General features: G+C 35.0%; 1 protein-coding gene across 1 annotated transcript; it reads right to left on the bottom strand.

The window, feature by feature from the left end:
* Positions 1–2093: 2093 nt before the first annotated feature.
* Positions 2094–16754, bottom strand: hck (HCK proto-oncogene, Src family tyrosine kinase). The gene is made up of 13 exons (XM_079802137.1): positions 16319–16754; positions 12773–12897; positions 11363–11402; positions 10901–10997; positions 10731–10826; positions 9218–9321; positions 8910–9059; positions 8616–8768; positions 7416–7598; positions 7254–7330; positions 4226–4379; positions 3986–4117; positions 2094–2675 (listed from the first exon to the last, which is right to left on the bottom strand). The coding sequence occupies exons 2-13, from the start codon at positions 12887–12889 to the stop codon at positions 2473–2475; spliced, it is 1506 nt and encodes a 501-aa protein (XP_079658263.1). The 5' UTR covers positions 12890–12897; positions 16319–16754; the 3' UTR covers positions 2094–2472.
* Positions 16755–17070: the final 316 nt, after the last annotated feature.

The following is a 17070-nucleotide window of genomic DNA, read 5'->3' as shown; positions in this document are numbered from 1 at the left end:
TCACAGACACACTATTTTCCTGCCACATGAATTCAAATTCTCATAATTATTAATTATGTGTCATCAAGAGTTTCTCCCCCCAGTTACAATCGGCCTATTACACAAACCCCTGGTTTTATAAAGAAGGTTTAATTAAACCTAGTCTCAGATTAAAATGTATGTTTGAGCTGAAAGCAACTTGCACTGACATATATTATGTAATGTTTTTTTTTTTCTAAGCCCTGCCTAAAATGCAATCTGTAACAAAAGATGCAAATATTTGCAGAATGTATGTCTGGAGTCAGCAACATACCACAAAAACTATTAACTACCTTAAACTAAAGTAATAAAAATATAAATTGTTAAGATTATAATGCTGATGTATGGAAAACTCTAACATTAATAGTTGTGTCTTAATGTAGGCTAGTATTTTTCCATGGTCTTGTAAACTTAATAAATGCATCAATAAAATAATTATTTATTGAACAAGTTTGTAGAGCTATCTGGTTTTTCCTCTACGCCAGACTCAAAATTAAATACATTTATTTGTTTCATGGACTAATTGTAACAATATACAAAATAGCAAGGGTATCAATGTGCTGTTTTTATAGGGAAGTCTTTGCAGAAGATTTTACATCAGGGAAACGTGTACTGAAAATCAGCTGTTTTACACAAATAAGATCAATGTTAATGAAGCCACAAATAAGGTGCTTCAGTGTGTTAGGAGGAAATCAGAATGAAATAAAAGAATGTCACATATCCTGTATTATTATTGCACAAAAGTTCAAACAAATACCAACAAAACCCGAAGATGTGAAAGCAAGACACATATCAAACATTAAATAGCTTCAGGCTTGTAAAAGTAGCAAATAAACCTAAAAAAACAAGAGCATAATTTACAAATGCATACAATCACAATACACAAAGACCTTTAATACAATTCAAACTGTACTTTTTAAAGGGGACCTATTATGCAAAATTCACTTTTAAATTGTTTTTGAACATATTTATGTGTCTGCAGTGTGTGAACACATACACAACCACCCTATTGTGGTAAAAATCCATCCACTCCGTTTGTTATTTTACCCATAAATCGAAACAGTGTCTCAAAACGAAGAACAGGCCCCGCCCACGACTGCTGACAGACTCTGCCCTATTAGCTTAGCTCCGTCCCTGAGTGAGCTGTTCACAGTCCGCCATGTTTATCTCCTCGCCAGAGTATTTAACAGTTCAAGTAAGAAATGTATTCTTATTAAAGCTACTAAAGTTATTCAATCAAGAGCAGTGAGTGATTTTCTGTTGTTTGATTCATGTTAATATAGCATATATAGCAGTGCATATGACGCTGCTTTCACTTTACACAGATCTAACAGCCTATATACATGCGACTTCTTTACTTGCTGTTTACGTTCACAGACATAACTGATTGTATTTATGTGAACTTTGTGTGTTTTTGACAACATTTTGTGTATTTGACAGTTTAGGCGCAATAACACATGAAAGAGAACTTCTGACAGCCAGCTTTCTGTGCGCGTGCTTCGAGTGTGTGTGCTCAGAAAACCATAGATCAGAAGTTTAGACTGATATGGCTTTGAAACGCATGCAGATAATAAACTTTCATGATGATGAAGAACTGCAATGTCACGTGAGCGTGACCGCCATAGAGATGATAATCAAAAGCAAACCTATGTTTACGTTTTTGGAGTAATGGAGGCACAAGCTGTAAAGGGAAGGCTGGGGAGCAGCAGCTCATTTGCATTTAAAAACACATGCACGAAAACAGCATGTTGTTCCTTCCAGTCAAATATGGGCATTTACAACATGGTATTATAAATGATCTGCGGGGTGTTTTGAGCTGAAACTTCACAGACACATTCTGTGAGACATATATTACATCTTGTAAAAAGGGGCATAATATGTCCCCTTTAAATAAAAAAACGATATACTAGATGTATTCATAACTACCTTCGGCATAGATGTTTTTCTAAAATGTTTGGAGCAATGATTCAGAATCGATTCAATATCCGTTTGCTGAACAAATATAGTTCTATACATTTCCTAATCCACAATAACGTATTTGAAACCTAATGTAGGTTGAAGTTTTAGAACAAATCTTCTCATAAACAATCAAAACTTTATTTGAATGCTCTTAATGTGGTTTTAAAATACATCTGACATAAGGTATTTACAAATAAATCAGAAAAGTTAATGAAAAAATGGTTTTATATTAAAATTCATATAGCTTCTGTTGTGCAACACTCAGTGTAAGGCAAAGGGCTCTGCTTGAATAAAACTGCTATAATGAGATTTTGAAATTTACTTTTTACATGTAATTTAAATAACACACTATAACTTTGATTTCACTACATATGTATAAAGTCAAGGGGTTGGCATGCATGGATAAGTTATATATGTGTACATTTCTTTGAGAGCTCCTGATACGAGGGATTTAGGCAAGATGTGTGTGTGTGTGTGTGTGTGTGTGTGTGTGTCTCAAGGCTGTTGCTGATACTGGCTCTCAGTGGCCGTGTAAAAGTCCTCCAGTACACTCTGCAGGTACTCAAAGGTGGGCCTGTCCTCTGGCTTGTTCTTCCAGCATTCCAGCATGATGTCATAGAGCTCTTGAGGGCAGGAGTCCAGGCGCTGCATACGGTATCCTCTCTCCAGAGCACGGATCACCTCTGGATTTGTCATACCTAAACACACCGTAAACAGGTAGTACAATTATTTTGTTAAGTTTCTAGCATCTGCTGGTACCCCAAAGTTAGTTTTAGGTCATTCTCTGAAGAATTACAGTTTTTTTCCCCTCTAAATTTTATTATGAAATTGTATAAGGTTATTGCTGGAATTTCAAGGAATCCTAGTTTCTCACTTCAGGCTCAAGGTAGCAAGACCGTAGCTAACTAATATTATTGCACCACACCATAGTATTGGGCTTGTGCAGTAAACAATTTTTCAATAAAAAAAGTTGGAATATTTTGAGTTTGACAATGCCAAAATAAGAGTATCCATATAATGAAATATGATAAAGACAGAAGCGTTTGAACCAGGTGTTCATAAATACTTTTATTATGTCACTCCCTCAAATATGACATTCAAATGTTTGTGGTCAGATTTTTTGCATGGATGACAGTAAAGACGTTTATATTGTTACTAAATATTTCAAGTAGATACTGTTTGTTTGAACTTTCTATTCATCAAAGAATACTGAAAAAATGTATCACGGTTTCCACAGAAATATTAAGCAGCAACTGTTTTTAACATTGATAATAATAAGAAATGTTTCTTGAGCATCATATCGGGATATTAGAATGATTTCTGAAGGATCATGTGACAATGAAGACTGAAGAAATGATGCTGAAAATTCAGCTTTGACATCAGAGTAATACATTACATTTTAAAATATATTCAAATAGAAAACAGTAATTTTACATTGTAATAATATTTCACAATATTACTGTTTTGTACTGTATTTTTGATCAAATAAATACAGCCATGGTGAGCATAAGAGACTTATTTCAAAAACATTTAAAAAAATCTTGTGTGTGAATCTTGAACAGTTAGTTAGTTTCACTCAAAAAAAGGTCAACAAACAGTTATATGATCAACTGATTATATTAAGCAGAATTTAAACTGATTCAGTTACTAAAATGTGCTATTACTTGCAAGTAATTGAATGAAATAGATATAAAGATTATAAGCTAATTTGATGTATAATTAATGTGTTTCTTTTACTAAGTTAAGTTTTAGTGTGTCATTTTCTTAGTTAGTAGTTTAATTTAACATAAAATAAATGTACTTTTTATAAACCTAAAAGATTTAAGGCAGTCGGTTTCCTCAAATTATTTGAGTTGAGTTCACTTGTTGAGTTTTCCAGTGTAAAATCAATCAAATAATAGTGCAAAATCCTATTAACTGTATAAATTGTAATAATAGGGACTGAAAAAGGAATTTCTGGAGAATGAACCTTTTAGCATATTCACAGTGCACTGAGGTGACCACAAACCTGGGTATGGTGTACGACCATAGCTGATGATTTCAGTGAGCAGAATGCCAAAGGACCACACATCTGATTTGATAGTGAAGGAACCATAGTTTATGGCCTCCGGAGCGGTCCACTTTATAGGGAACTTTGCACCTTAGGACAAAAAAAACAAACATATTAACACAACTTTCGGTGACAATAACCTATAAAAAGCATGTATTTGTTTCTCTGTTGGCTGCCAGAGCACCAGATCCGACTAACCTTCTCTGGCAGTGTATTCGTTGTCCTCTATGATACGGGCCAGTCCAAAATCAGCGATCTTACACACTAAACTCTTGTTGACCAGGATGTTTGCAGCACGAAGGTCTCTGTGAATGTAGTTTCTCTGCTCAATGTAAGCCATGCCTTCTGCTGTCTAAAGTCAGGAAAAATAATCAGGTTTTAGCTACTTATTTTTAAGCTACTTTTAATGATATACTGAGTTTGTGTCATTGAGAGCAAGAGAACAGTCAGCAACAGGTACGATAAGCTATAATGAGTCTGTGTGTGTGTCCTGGTAAACCCTATACATTGTGTGGACCAAATGTCCCCACAAGGATAGTATTACTAGTCATTTTTTACCTTGTTGGTACATTTTTGGTCCCCATGAGGAAAACAGCTTATGAATCACACTAAAATTATGTTGTTGTTTTTTTATTTAAAAATGCAGAAAGTGTTTTTGTGATGAGGGTTAGAAAATAGAATATACAGTTTTTTTTTCAGTATTAAAATCATTATGTCTATGGAAAGTTCCCATAAAACATGAAAACCCAACATGTGTGTGTGTATCCCTGTTCCTTATGTTATGGGGACCAAATGTCCCCACAAGGATAGTAATACTAGTCATGTTTTACCTTGTTGGTAAATATTTGGTCCCCATGAGGAAAACAGCTTATGAATCACACTAAATTATGTTTTTTTGAAAATTTAAAAATACAGAACGTTTTTTGTGATGGGTAGGTTTTTCGCAACTATATAGTAGGGAAGTATTAGATTTGTGTACTTTGCCAAACAAAATTTCTTTAAAAACAAAGAAAAATGACAAACAACAGCATAATTATATGCAGTTTGTTCATTAACAGGGGTTATGAGAAGTGCTCTTGCTAAGAAAGAGCCATTGATAATGAAAGGTCAAAATTGAAAGTTGCTGTTTTCAAAGACTTTAATGGTCTTTTGGGAACTCCCATGTCAAAATCCAACTGTCAGTCACTGATTCCAAAAAGTGTACCTAGTAAAAGTTATGCCATTGCAGTTAGGGGCATGACATATTGTAGCCAGTAGTGATAGCGTGCACTTTCAACAATTGCTGAAAGAGAATGAAAGTCAAGGCCAAGTGCCCAACTAAAAGTCACATAACGAAACACTGATCTCCATAATGGTGATTTCATACAGACTTCAACAACTTTTAACACATACACAAGTTTTGTTTTGGTCTTGCTGGAATCATATCAGCACCCATATGCTGGTCCACCAGCACACCAGCATCCCAAGCTGGTCAGAGCGTGCAAAATATAACTTGGACCAGCAAACCAGCAACCCATGCTGGAGACCAGCATGCAAAAACAGTGTGTGTGTGTATGTGCGTGAATCCTCTTATCGCTCAGGGCAGATTCACATCTGTCTTGTTTAAGTGCTTGCAATTCTCTTCCTCTTTCCAACTCAGTGTCGCACCCTTTTTTGCAACCATCACACTTGCTTGAATGAAACATCAATGACAATTCTAATGTCGTACTTCCTCAACCCCAATATTTCTTGTAAAACTTTTAGCATAAGTTACATAATATATTCGTCTGTCTTCCTTGACATTTGACAAATTTTCTAGTTTGTTCCTTTGATTGTTGTATTCCGTTCACCTGTTGTCTTGTTAATGAACTCTGTAGCACTTTACAATAAGATTGTATTAGTTAACATTAGTTAATGCATTAGTTAACATGAACTAACCATGAACAACAGCATTAGTTAATCTTTGTTAACGTTAGTTCATAAAAATACAGCTGTTCATGGTTTGTTCATGTTAGTTCACAGTGCATTAACTAATGTTAACAAGATTTTAATAATTTGTTAGTAAATGTTGAAATGAACAAAGATTAATAAATGCTTTATAAGTGCAGTTTATTATTAGTTCATGTTAACTAATGTAGTTAACTAATGTTAACTAATGAAACCTTATTGTAAAGTGTTATCATGAACTCATTATTTCCCTTTGTTTGCTCCGTGTATTTAAACCCTGTGTTCTCACATATTCTCTGTTTGTCCTTGTTTAAAGTGGTTTGTTACTTATTCTCTGCATTTCTCCTGAGTATTTGTTTTGTCATTAACTCTTTCCCCGCCAGCGTTTAAAAAAAAAAGTTGCCAGCCAGCACCAGTGTTTTTGACCATTTTCACAAAAATGTAAAGGCCCATAGAATATTTTGTTGTATGAATATCTGAGCATGCAATATATCAAAAGAAAGAGCAGACTGTTTTCATCCAAAACCTTGATTTCTTTTCGACTGCAGAAAGAAAGACATGGACATCTTGGATGACATGGGGGTGAGTAAATTATAAGCAAATGTTTAATTAAAAGTGAACTAATCCTTTATGTAAAAATCTATTTTTAGAACTTTCACTTGTAACAGAGTAATATTTGACCAGTAGTACTTTTACTTTTACTCAAGTAATAGAGTTGTGTACTTTGTCCACCTCTGGTTTTATTCCTAGCTTCATGCATTCCTTTTTTGTCAAAGACTACATCCAGAGCAGATTTGCATCTGCTTCCATACGATCACTTGGGGTTTTTTTTGTGCGTCTTCTTCTCATGTGTTTTGATCAGGAGATTCTGTACTCATTCAGAAGATGTGTAATAGCGCCCCCTGGCATATAACAGTGAAAACACGGAAACCTGAAAAAAATCTGTGTTTGGCGGGGAAAGAGTTAAAACCTGTTCTGTGGATTATTCTTCGTTGTGCGTTTATGGATTCAACCAACCGTGACAATATTTTACTGTTTTAAAGAATCACTTGCACAATAGAGAGAACAAACTGATATTATCTTGGATTAACAGTGACAAAGAGAAAGGGGAATAGACTGTCATGTTAATTGCTGACTCCACCCTCTCTCTCACACACTCACCTCTGTGCACAAATATTACTGTCTGTCGGTTATCACATTTGAATATTGAAATCTACTAGGAAAAACCTGTCTTACACAACAAGGGAACATGTGATTCTATATGGGGGAGGAAAGCACATTAAGTGAACAAATGTCTCACCTGTGCTGAGAAATCAATCAGTTTGGGCAACTGGACACGATTCCCTTCATCGCTTTTAATAAAGTCCAGTAAACTGCCTGAAAAACATATGCACAAACAGATAAATAATAATAAGGCTATGCAATATGCATTGCACAGTGGAGTGGCTAAAGTCACACACACCTTTCTCCATGAACTCTGTAATGATGTATATGGGCTCTTCTTTGGTGACCACAGCATTGAGGCGGACCAGTTTGTCGTGCTGGAGGGATTTCATTAGGTTGGCCTCCATGAGGAAAGCTTCCACAGACATACTGCCAGGCTTCATAGTCTTCACTGCCACTTTTGTGTGCTTGTTGTATGTTGCTGAGAAGCAAACAGAGACGGGTTTCACTGATATTCTTCATTTTCACTTATTGGTGTTCGCTACCTGATCAAAGTCTGACAGGACCCTGTTTCAGGATTTCAGATCAAGTTCAGGATCAGGTCAGTTTTTAGGTACAGTTTTGGGTTTGGGTTTTTTCTCAGGTTTGTATTTAATGAAAAAATAAAGTGTTACTGTCATAATAATTTGATTGAATAACATTGCCATTGTGATTCATATAGATAGAATACTTAAATTTTTATCTAATGCATTTTCTGTTAATAAAGCAATAAGGCACCCTTGTTAAATTGTTAGATTTATAATATATTTCTGAAATATATGAATTGATTAATAAGACATAAAGGTTATTTTTATTTATAATAAATATTGAACATAACTTAATATTATACATACTGTAGTTCATTTGATAAATGACAATAATGTTATTTTTTTATTTATAACACATAATAAAAAGTTAACATATATTAATAAATAATTCATGATAAAAGACACTGAGGTGTTTTTTTATTTTCTTTTATAATATATATTAAATATTAATCATATATTAATAAATATTATAGTTAATATGAATAAAGACACCAATGGAACATTTTCATGTGAATATAAACAAATATTTATTACAATTGAATATTAATATATACAAAAATATATAATATTGCAAATGTTTATATGTGTATAGTATTTATTAAAATCAAATATTATTATTTTTTAAATAATAATTATAATAATGTTCTATAATAAACAATTCCTTCAAGTAATATAGTTAATTACCCTAAGGTGTGTCACATTAGCAAAATTTTGTGAGGCCAAAAATATGGCTGAAACATTAAAAGGCAAAATAAAATGCCTGAAACATTTCTAATTGTCCTAAGCATCCATTTTAACCAACCAGAAAAGCTGTTTAGAACCTACTAAACAACCCACGCTGCACATCATCATTTGTTGGAGTAGACAGACACATAAGACATACATATTACAGCAAGCAGTATGTGTCTTACCCAGCCAGACCTCTCCAAACTGGCCTGCTCCCAGACGTTTATCCAGTTTCAGGGACTCACGTGGGATCTCCCAGGCATCTTTCTCCCAAGGTTTCTGAGGTTTGGGACTCAGACAGGGAGTGGTGAGAGATTGGCACAACCCATCGCTCTGCTCTGTAGATGTACATGTTTGTTAAATGTAAAACAATTGAGTGAACAATCCTTCAAGAAAAAGGTTGGTGAGATGTCTATTATCCAATGAAATTTGATATTATGTATGTTACAGTAGTCCACATCTTTGCATTTTATACTTACTCTTGTAGTGGGCAACCAGATCTTGCAGGGTGTTGAAGGTGATACGTGGGGAGATATAGAAACCGCCATTATCCAGTGTGCGGATCTTATAATGCTTCACAGCGTCTCCCGTTTGAGGGTCGCAGTCTCTGACAGACAGAGAGTAGCTTCCTGAGAGGAAAAGGAGCATATGTTTTTAAGAGCAGATAAGGACCTGGTGGATAAACAGCTGAAGTAAAAATGTTACAGATATGAGAAAATAATACTGCTAATGCTTCAAGATTACATTTCTTGTCTAAAAAGCAACAGCTTTAACGCTCTGGACGTACCCTGGGTGGTCTCACTGTCTCTGATCATAAAGGATCCTATTTTGTTTCCAGAGGCCAGCAGCTGTCTCTCTGCATCCTTTCTGCTGACACCTTTAAAAAACCAACTGAAGACACAGACATATATAGATTTTAAAAAATGATATATATATACTTCTGTATGGTAGTTTGTGTTTGGAAAGATTTTTAAATTTTTTTGCTCAACAAGGTTGCATTTATTTGATCAAAAATACAGTAACAGTAATGGATCTTTTGTACATTTCCAGGGTTTTCAGAAGCGGAAGTTGTCCATTACCCTTCAAATTGAGGAAACAGTTTTTGTCCCGTATTTACAGGTCACCTGACGTACGTAAAAGTCACATGATCATTCTGAATACACAATTCCTCTGTGAAATCGTGTACTATAACCTTCCAGAAACACCTCATATGTGACCGCTCCCAAGTATAAGGTGCTTTCCTTGCCATTAATGTTTAGATAACACACCTGTCTCATTCGATAAAAAAAAAATAATGGCTAGCGTGATGACTGCAACATGATTTTTGGAATGACTTATCGCAAGAGGGAAAAAATGCATGTTTTAGTCGCATAACATCAGTTAATGGAAACGCCGTAATTTCGCAACCGTTTTTTATCGACATTTAGAAAAGATCGCAAAAGTTTAGTGCAAATCTGTAATGGAAACCAGGCTATATTAGGGTACATTTTTAAAGTAGTGAATGCAAACTACAACAAAATATATTTGCTCTAATAGTAAAGGCAAAAAACATGTACAAAAGCATTTCTTTGACTTCCCACACACTAATACTTAGTATTTTTGTCTTGTTTTCAGTCCAAATATCTAAAAAATCTTACATTAAGAAGCATTTACTAGACAAGCAAAAGTTTTGTCTTGTTTTGGGGGGAAATAACTGAAAATTAAGGGAGTTTTTGCTTAAAATAAGCAAAATAATCTGCCAATGGGGTAAGCAAAATAATCTTGTTTTCTGTTTGAATTAAGATTATTTTGTTTACCCCATTGGCAGATTATTTTGCTAATTTTAAGCAAAAACTCACTTAATTTTGTGTTATTTCCCCCCAAAACAAGACAATAATTTTTATTTGGCTAGTAAATGCTTCTTGTTTTGAGAATTTTTAGATGTTTGGACCAGAAACTAAGTAAGAAAAGCATTTTTTGCAGTAGTTTTATATTATATTATATATAGTTCATTTATGTAAGTGAGGATAGCAAAATTAAGTAAACTGACGTATTATACCCAACAATTCTTCATACAGTAGACTACCAGTAAAATTGATAAAAAATTTGGGATCCAAATTATTCAGACACTTTACATACCTTTCCATTACATACCTTTCTATCAAAGTATCAAAGTTCTTGTCCTATTTTATTACCATGTTCTAAACTATAGCGAATAAACTGTGATAATGTGAGCAAATGTTGAAGATTTCTGAATTCATTTTGGTTTGATTGTATATCAATGGCACCACAACAAATGTACACAAACTATATTTACTCACTCTTCGGTTTCCAGAGTATCCTTGGCAACATAGTTACTGGGGATGAAGCCCTCCTTACCACTGCTGAGAGACGCCGCTTTCCACCACTCACCCGACCTAAACGTAACAAGATAATTCAATCAGTCAAAGAAGCGGGATCGAGAATCAAATAGAATCAGAGGACTACTTACTCCAGAAGGATTCTGAGTCTGTCCCCTTTCTTGAAGCCCAGGTCACCTTCATGCATAGCTTCATAATCATACAGAGCTATGGCAATGTTGTCTGAAGCTAAAGACAAATGGAATATTTAGTGTGAAAGAGCTGTGATCACACATTCACAACAGTTCTATTTCCGGACTTCACATGCTTTTTCACAAGCACGGTTCCAATAGGGTACAACATGTTTTGAGCTGAGCATATACTGTATTTTCGGTTAAAGTTCTGACTGTTACTCATAGCACACTTTGGGGTTCAATGCAATGCATGTGGGGAAAAGTATTTACTATTAACGGCTCCACTGAACCTCAAAACTAGCTACTTTTTCATGTTGAAAAGCATTTGCTATATGCTTTGACTGTGTGTTTTTTGATCAAGTATTTCTATCTAACTTTCTGAATGAAATCTCCTGATTAATCAAAGAAACCTTCACTTACTTTCTGTCCCAGGAGTCGCTGGCTTGGGAGGTAATCTGTTCTGTAGATGGAAAAAAAGAGTGCATTATTTAAGACACCAAACTAGACATTTCAGTTCTCTTTTCTGAGAGTAAAAACAGCCTCGTCTGAGGCAGCTTTCCAAATATCTGTTCAAAGAAATAAACAGTTTGAACTCTTTTTATGGCGATTATGCAAATCAGGCAGAAGCAGCTAGAAACCATCCAAGTGCAGAGCTACAAGAGTTTACAGTTGGTAACACTTTATTTCACAGTGTCCTTGTTACGTATGTTATATGTACTTACTATAGTAATAATAACTGTAAATGATGCATAATTACATGCGACTAACCCTCAGCCAAACCCTACCCTAACCCTATAGTCAGTACATGTAGTTAAATAATCTTACTCAGTACTTAAATATTTAATTATACTGTAACAATGACACATTAGAATAAAGTGTAACCTTTTATTTTAAGGTAACGTAGTTACATTGCATAAGTACTCAAATAAGTACTGTGTAATATTAATATTAATAACTACATGTACTTATTATAAGTAGTTACGGTTAGGGTTAGTTACTAATTATTCATAATTTACTGTTTTACTATACTAAGTAAATGTAGTAACGTGTAACTACTTCACCTTAAAATAAAGTATTAACCTAGATGATAAATGATGCATATTTAAACACACTCAATTTAGGGTATCGCCTGTAAACTGGCAGTGTCTCGGTAGTCAGTGTCTTTTTTCCCTATCATATATTTTCATCATAAATTCATTTAAAATATTCTGTATCATTCAAAAGCTTTAACACTCATCCTGTGAAATCCGTTTTGCATTGCATTACAATGGAAACAGTATTTAAAAAAACCTTAATTTTTCTGATATCAATTTCAATGTTTGGAACACAACTTAGACATTTTTTTTGTCGAAATTATTATTCAGTCCATTTGCTTTAAAGTAAACTTTTTAACCCTTTCATTTTTGAAGCGGCTTTCACTTCTGTAATAATCTGCTGAAGTTTAAGTTTAAGCTTCTTTAAAAAAGAGACCAACATTTGGTCTGTATTCCAAAAGCATTCATGAATTATAACCATTTAAGGTATGTGCTCAAAAGTTAACATAGTTAACAGATTAAGCGAGGTAAAAAAAAAATTAAAAAAAAAAAGAGTTAGGCATGTGCAAAGACAAGATGATAATTGTACTTTAGAAATATGTTCACATCACCCATTCTAAGAAAGTGGAAGTACAGTATACAAAGGCGCAAAATATGCTGAAACAACCGAAATTTATGGTTTAGCTCATCTCAACTCAGCACTTTTTTTTAAAGTAGAAGTCATGATCAGGAATAACCAACAAAATATGTTTATATAGGCCTATATAACTGGAAACTCCACAATTCTTCTACTTACATCCTTGTTCCCTGTCGTGGGGTCTTTGGAGTAATGTGTTGTCGGGTTGCGGCTGTCATCGTTTCCCATCGATTTGCCAATAGGATCGTGCTCCGGTTTGGTCCCCACACAGCCCATGTTGAGGCCTGAAGAGTTCACCACATGAGGACATGAATGCAGGTTGTTCTTGTACATTTAAAAACAAAACAGCCATTCCGAAAATATAGAAAACATTATACAAATCAGGGGTTGTTCCCTCCAAACAACGCCCATTTTTGTTGCTCAAAACGCATGTATGGTACAGATCATGAGGGAGAAAATGAGAAAATGTCTGTAATGTGCCATACATTCCTCACCACTTAACACTTGCTTGTAGGCTATATGTTTAATACAATATGAGGCGAGATGATATTTCAGATTAGAATTTCCAAAGTTAAATGGAAATAATTTTCCAAAAATAGATTATAGAGGCCACTGGTCGCTACAATTAAACTTGTGATTCTTTTGGGAAATGCAGCCATGACTGATAAAAGTAGTGAAAGGCGAAACAAAAGTCAGTTTCTTACACTAACTTCCACGTTGAAGGCTGCAGTTCTCACTCGCCTGTGGTTTTGTCATTAACACGCTTACACATGTACATGCGGAAGCTGCTCAGTGGAAACTGTGGTTGGTTAAGGCCTAATGTTCAAAGCTGATTTAAATCAGCTAGCCTTAACACCCCAACATACTTCTGAATATAGCAGAACTTAACCAACCAAAACACACAGAACTGCCTCCATCACAAATAGATTCCAGCTTGGTTGATTGTTGGAAGAAAAAAAAGCAACTTTTGAAGGAGAGGCGAACGGAAAGTGCATGTTTCTGAGCTCTTCGGTCTCTCTGTGATCGCCAAAGAACCCTTAACTTGAACAGCAATGTGCTGGTTATGGTGTAGGTTCATGTTTCCTTTCCGGATTGATAATTAACCTTTAGCCAGGACACACATGGCCTCACCCAAAACCACAACCAAAACACCATATTTCATATTAATGACCAGTCTGTTTGTCCTGAAGATAAACAAGATAAAGACGTAAACAGTAGAGATGTTATTCGAGGGGCAATGAAGCGGAGTTCTGTTCAACACTGAATTCAAGAACAGCTAGTAAAGTTGCTTCCTTCAGTAGACGTAAAAGGTTTGAGAAATATGTGATGCATTAAGAATTTGTTTCCCTTAGCTTGCTCACCCATGTTCTGCTTTCTCTTTACTTTTTTGAAGCGTGTTACTTTGGGTTTGTTTTTCATTTCAAATGCTTTTTTTCGTTTGAGTGGCTGACTCTTTAATAGAGTCAGGTCCCGTGTGACAAAGACGGTTGCTTATTTGTATTGAATGTACCCTTGTAGTGTACTTCAAATCTTTTACAAGTATATTTTTCAAAACTGTTACTGAAATGAAGTGTAAAAAGAGAATACTTGAAATAAAATACACTTTCATGACTATCTTTCTTAACACACTTAATGTCAAATTAAACGTTTTAGTACACATAAGTTCACTTATTTTGATGTGTTCCCTAACATACTAAAGCACTATATCTTAGTTTACCATAAATACTGTACGTGTCATTCGGCAGTTAACTTTATTCATATTTCAAACACAAAATAAGTAATTATGAAATGACTTGTAAAGATGTGCTTAAGTCCTACTTAAATGGGTCAAAAAAAGCACAGTTAAAGGAAGAATTCAAACAAAAATGTCAATTCTGTCATAGATTTCTTTCTTCTGCTGAACACAAAAGAAGATATTTTGAAGAATGCCAGTAACCAAACCGTTGATAGGCCCCATTGACTTCGATAGTACTTGTTTTCCGTACTATGGAAGTCAATGGGTCCATGAACTGCTTGGTTACTGCACTCTAAAAAAAAGGTTCTAAATGGCACCAAAAATGGTTCTTGGCTTGTAATCATAGGGGAACCTTTGTAAGTGCTATATAGCACCAATTTTGGTGCTTCAGTGGTTCTTCAGCGGTTCTTCTCCGGTTCTTTGACTAAGGTGCTATATAGCACCGCTACCATATACAGAACATGTTAAGATATGGTGCTATTTAGCACCAAAAGTGGTTCCTCTATGATTACGACGAAGAACCATTTTTTTAAAGAGTGATATTCTTCAAAATATCTTCTTTGGTGTTCAGCAGAAGTAAACGCATACAGGTTTGGAACAACTTGAGGGTGAACAAATTATGACAGAATTGTAATTTTTGGGTGAACTATCCCTTTAAGTATAGGCCTATTCTTTTAAAGTCTATTATTTATGTAATAAAAGTGTACTCTACAAGCCTTTACTCAGTTTGACTCCTCTTAACCTGCTTAATTGCTTGATCACAAGTACATTTCCTTCTTCCGACAGAGGATCCGATAACTGATCGTTCCCGTAGGAAGTGTTCACATTTGCCTTTCGACAGTGTCACCCATTCCATCTAAAGATTGTTTTGTCCCTCAGAGGTCCAGAGTTCAGATGAACCACCTCCACTCTTCCCACAGGAGCGTGAGGAGACTATAGAACTACAGGTCTGTCCATTTAACCACACACATGCAAATATGAGATGTGTCAGTTTCACCTTCCTTGTCCTTGCTTGCTCTCTCACTGTTTTTTGTTTTCTCACCCAGAAACATACTGTATGTGCAAACTGTCAGAACTACCGCACGATTATTTACTTCCAGTCAATAGAGAAATGTAGCCTAACTGTAAGAGTGTTTGTGAGTGTCGTTTTACATGAGGAGATCGATTATTTGAGGAGGAAGATAAATATTAAAATGTGTCCTCTGATATTGGTATGTTCTGTAAAACTATGAACTGCGGAAGTACCGGGGTAACTAAAGATAAAGCCTGATATTATTTCAAAGAAACATGCGGGTTCCTCAAACACATGTGACTGCGTTTAAGTAAAACATCTAGCCTAATTTGAATCTGACACAGAAACTGCGTCAGGCTACATTAGAAAGTAATCCAAATAAAGAATTCAGAATAAACAACTTGATTATTTGATGGAATATGAGTCTGACTGAACCAGGTAGGCTAGATATCAAAGGAAGAGAAGAGACCAGGCGCTATATAGGGGCTATTTGCATAGCTAAGTTAAAGTTAAGACTGTAGCTAAAGGCTTCAGTTCTACTTTTCGGATTCAAATTAGACAATTTTATATTTTTATGTAACAGTATGATCAGTAAAAATAAATAAATAAATAAATAAATAAATAAATAAAATAGATGACTCTAAGCAACAGGCCACCGATTCTGGTTTACAGAGAAGCGGCAAAACAGTCCGGAAAAGTAGAGTTTATGACAATCAACATTAAGGAGACATTTACATTAAATGCTAATATTAGGGCTACTATTTAGCCTAAATTAGCTAGGTATGAAAGATAGAAACCTCGTTAAAAAAAACGAAAATGGGAAATCAGCTTAAAAGAGAAAAGGTCTTACATAAAAAAAATGTAAACAAGAACAAAAATAATAGCTAATAATTATAAAATAAAGTAAATAAAATGAAGTAAAACAATAATATATATAAATATATATATTCGAACTCACCACTTCAATCGCAATCCAGGTATTTTCTTTATTCACAAAGTTTCTCTGATGTAGAAAATGTTGAAGTCGCTTCTCACCGGCTATTCCATCACAGTGATGCGCTTCAGTGTCTCAGTCAGTGAGACTGTCGCACTGTTACTGTCCAAAGGAAGTTAGCGGCCGTGTCTCAATTACTACAGAGGTGCCTGCGTAGTCAACAACTTAGGACATCAAGACTGTTCCGAGTGAGCTCAACTCATTCATACACACTGAGCCCACCAGACTCATAGCGAGTTTATGATGGCCGAAATGCCGCGAGCGCCGAATATAACTAAAATGTGGTCTAGGTAGGGAGCTCAGTGAATATTGAAACACTTCTGTAGAGGAAATCTGTCATGAATATTCCGCTTCAATATCCGCATGCCCTTTTCACGCAATTGCCTTTGTACAACACTGTGAAAGGGTGTGAGTGTGTGAAGGTTGCAAAAACCTTGTTCAAAATCCTTTTGCAATGTCACTTCTGAAAAAAATAAAAAAATAAAAAAAACCCTCAGCACTGTTCACTCGGCCAAAATATCATGCAAATTCTGTTTTTAAAAGTTTTAAATATAGACTAAGTGATAACCTATACTGTGTGTTTGCTTTTCAGATCTGTGTGGATCTATTAGTAGCTACACAACCAGAGATAGAGGCGCACAGATGTGTTATTGGATTGGAAATGAACACACGAACAGTTGGTCTGGCCTTACAGTTACATAATGACTTTGAAAAAC

This window comes from Gobio gobio (genome assembly GCF_949357685.1).
Source record: "Gobio gobio genome assembly, chromosome: 21".
In the NCBI taxonomy this organism is placed as follows: Eukaryota; Metazoa; Chordata; class Actinopteri; order Cypriniformes; family Gobionidae; genus Gobio; species Gobio gobio.
This window is presented reverse-complemented; position numbering and strand designations above follow the sequence as displayed.

Bases quoted from the DNA above. Each gene is read 5' to 3' on its own strand.
- hck (XM_079802137.1), bottom strand. From the start codon at position 12,889: ATGGGCTGTGTGGGGACCAAACCGGAGCACGATCCTATTGGCAAATCG. The intron at 10,827-10,900 runs GTAAGTAGTCCT...TGTTACGTTTAG, and splicing joins AGACTCAGAATCCTTCTGGA to GTCGGGTGAGTGGTGGAAAG. The intron at 9,060-9,217 runs GTACGTCCAGAG...TTTTCCTCTCAG, and splicing joins AGACAGTGAGACCACCCAGG to GAAGCTACTCTCTGTCTGTC.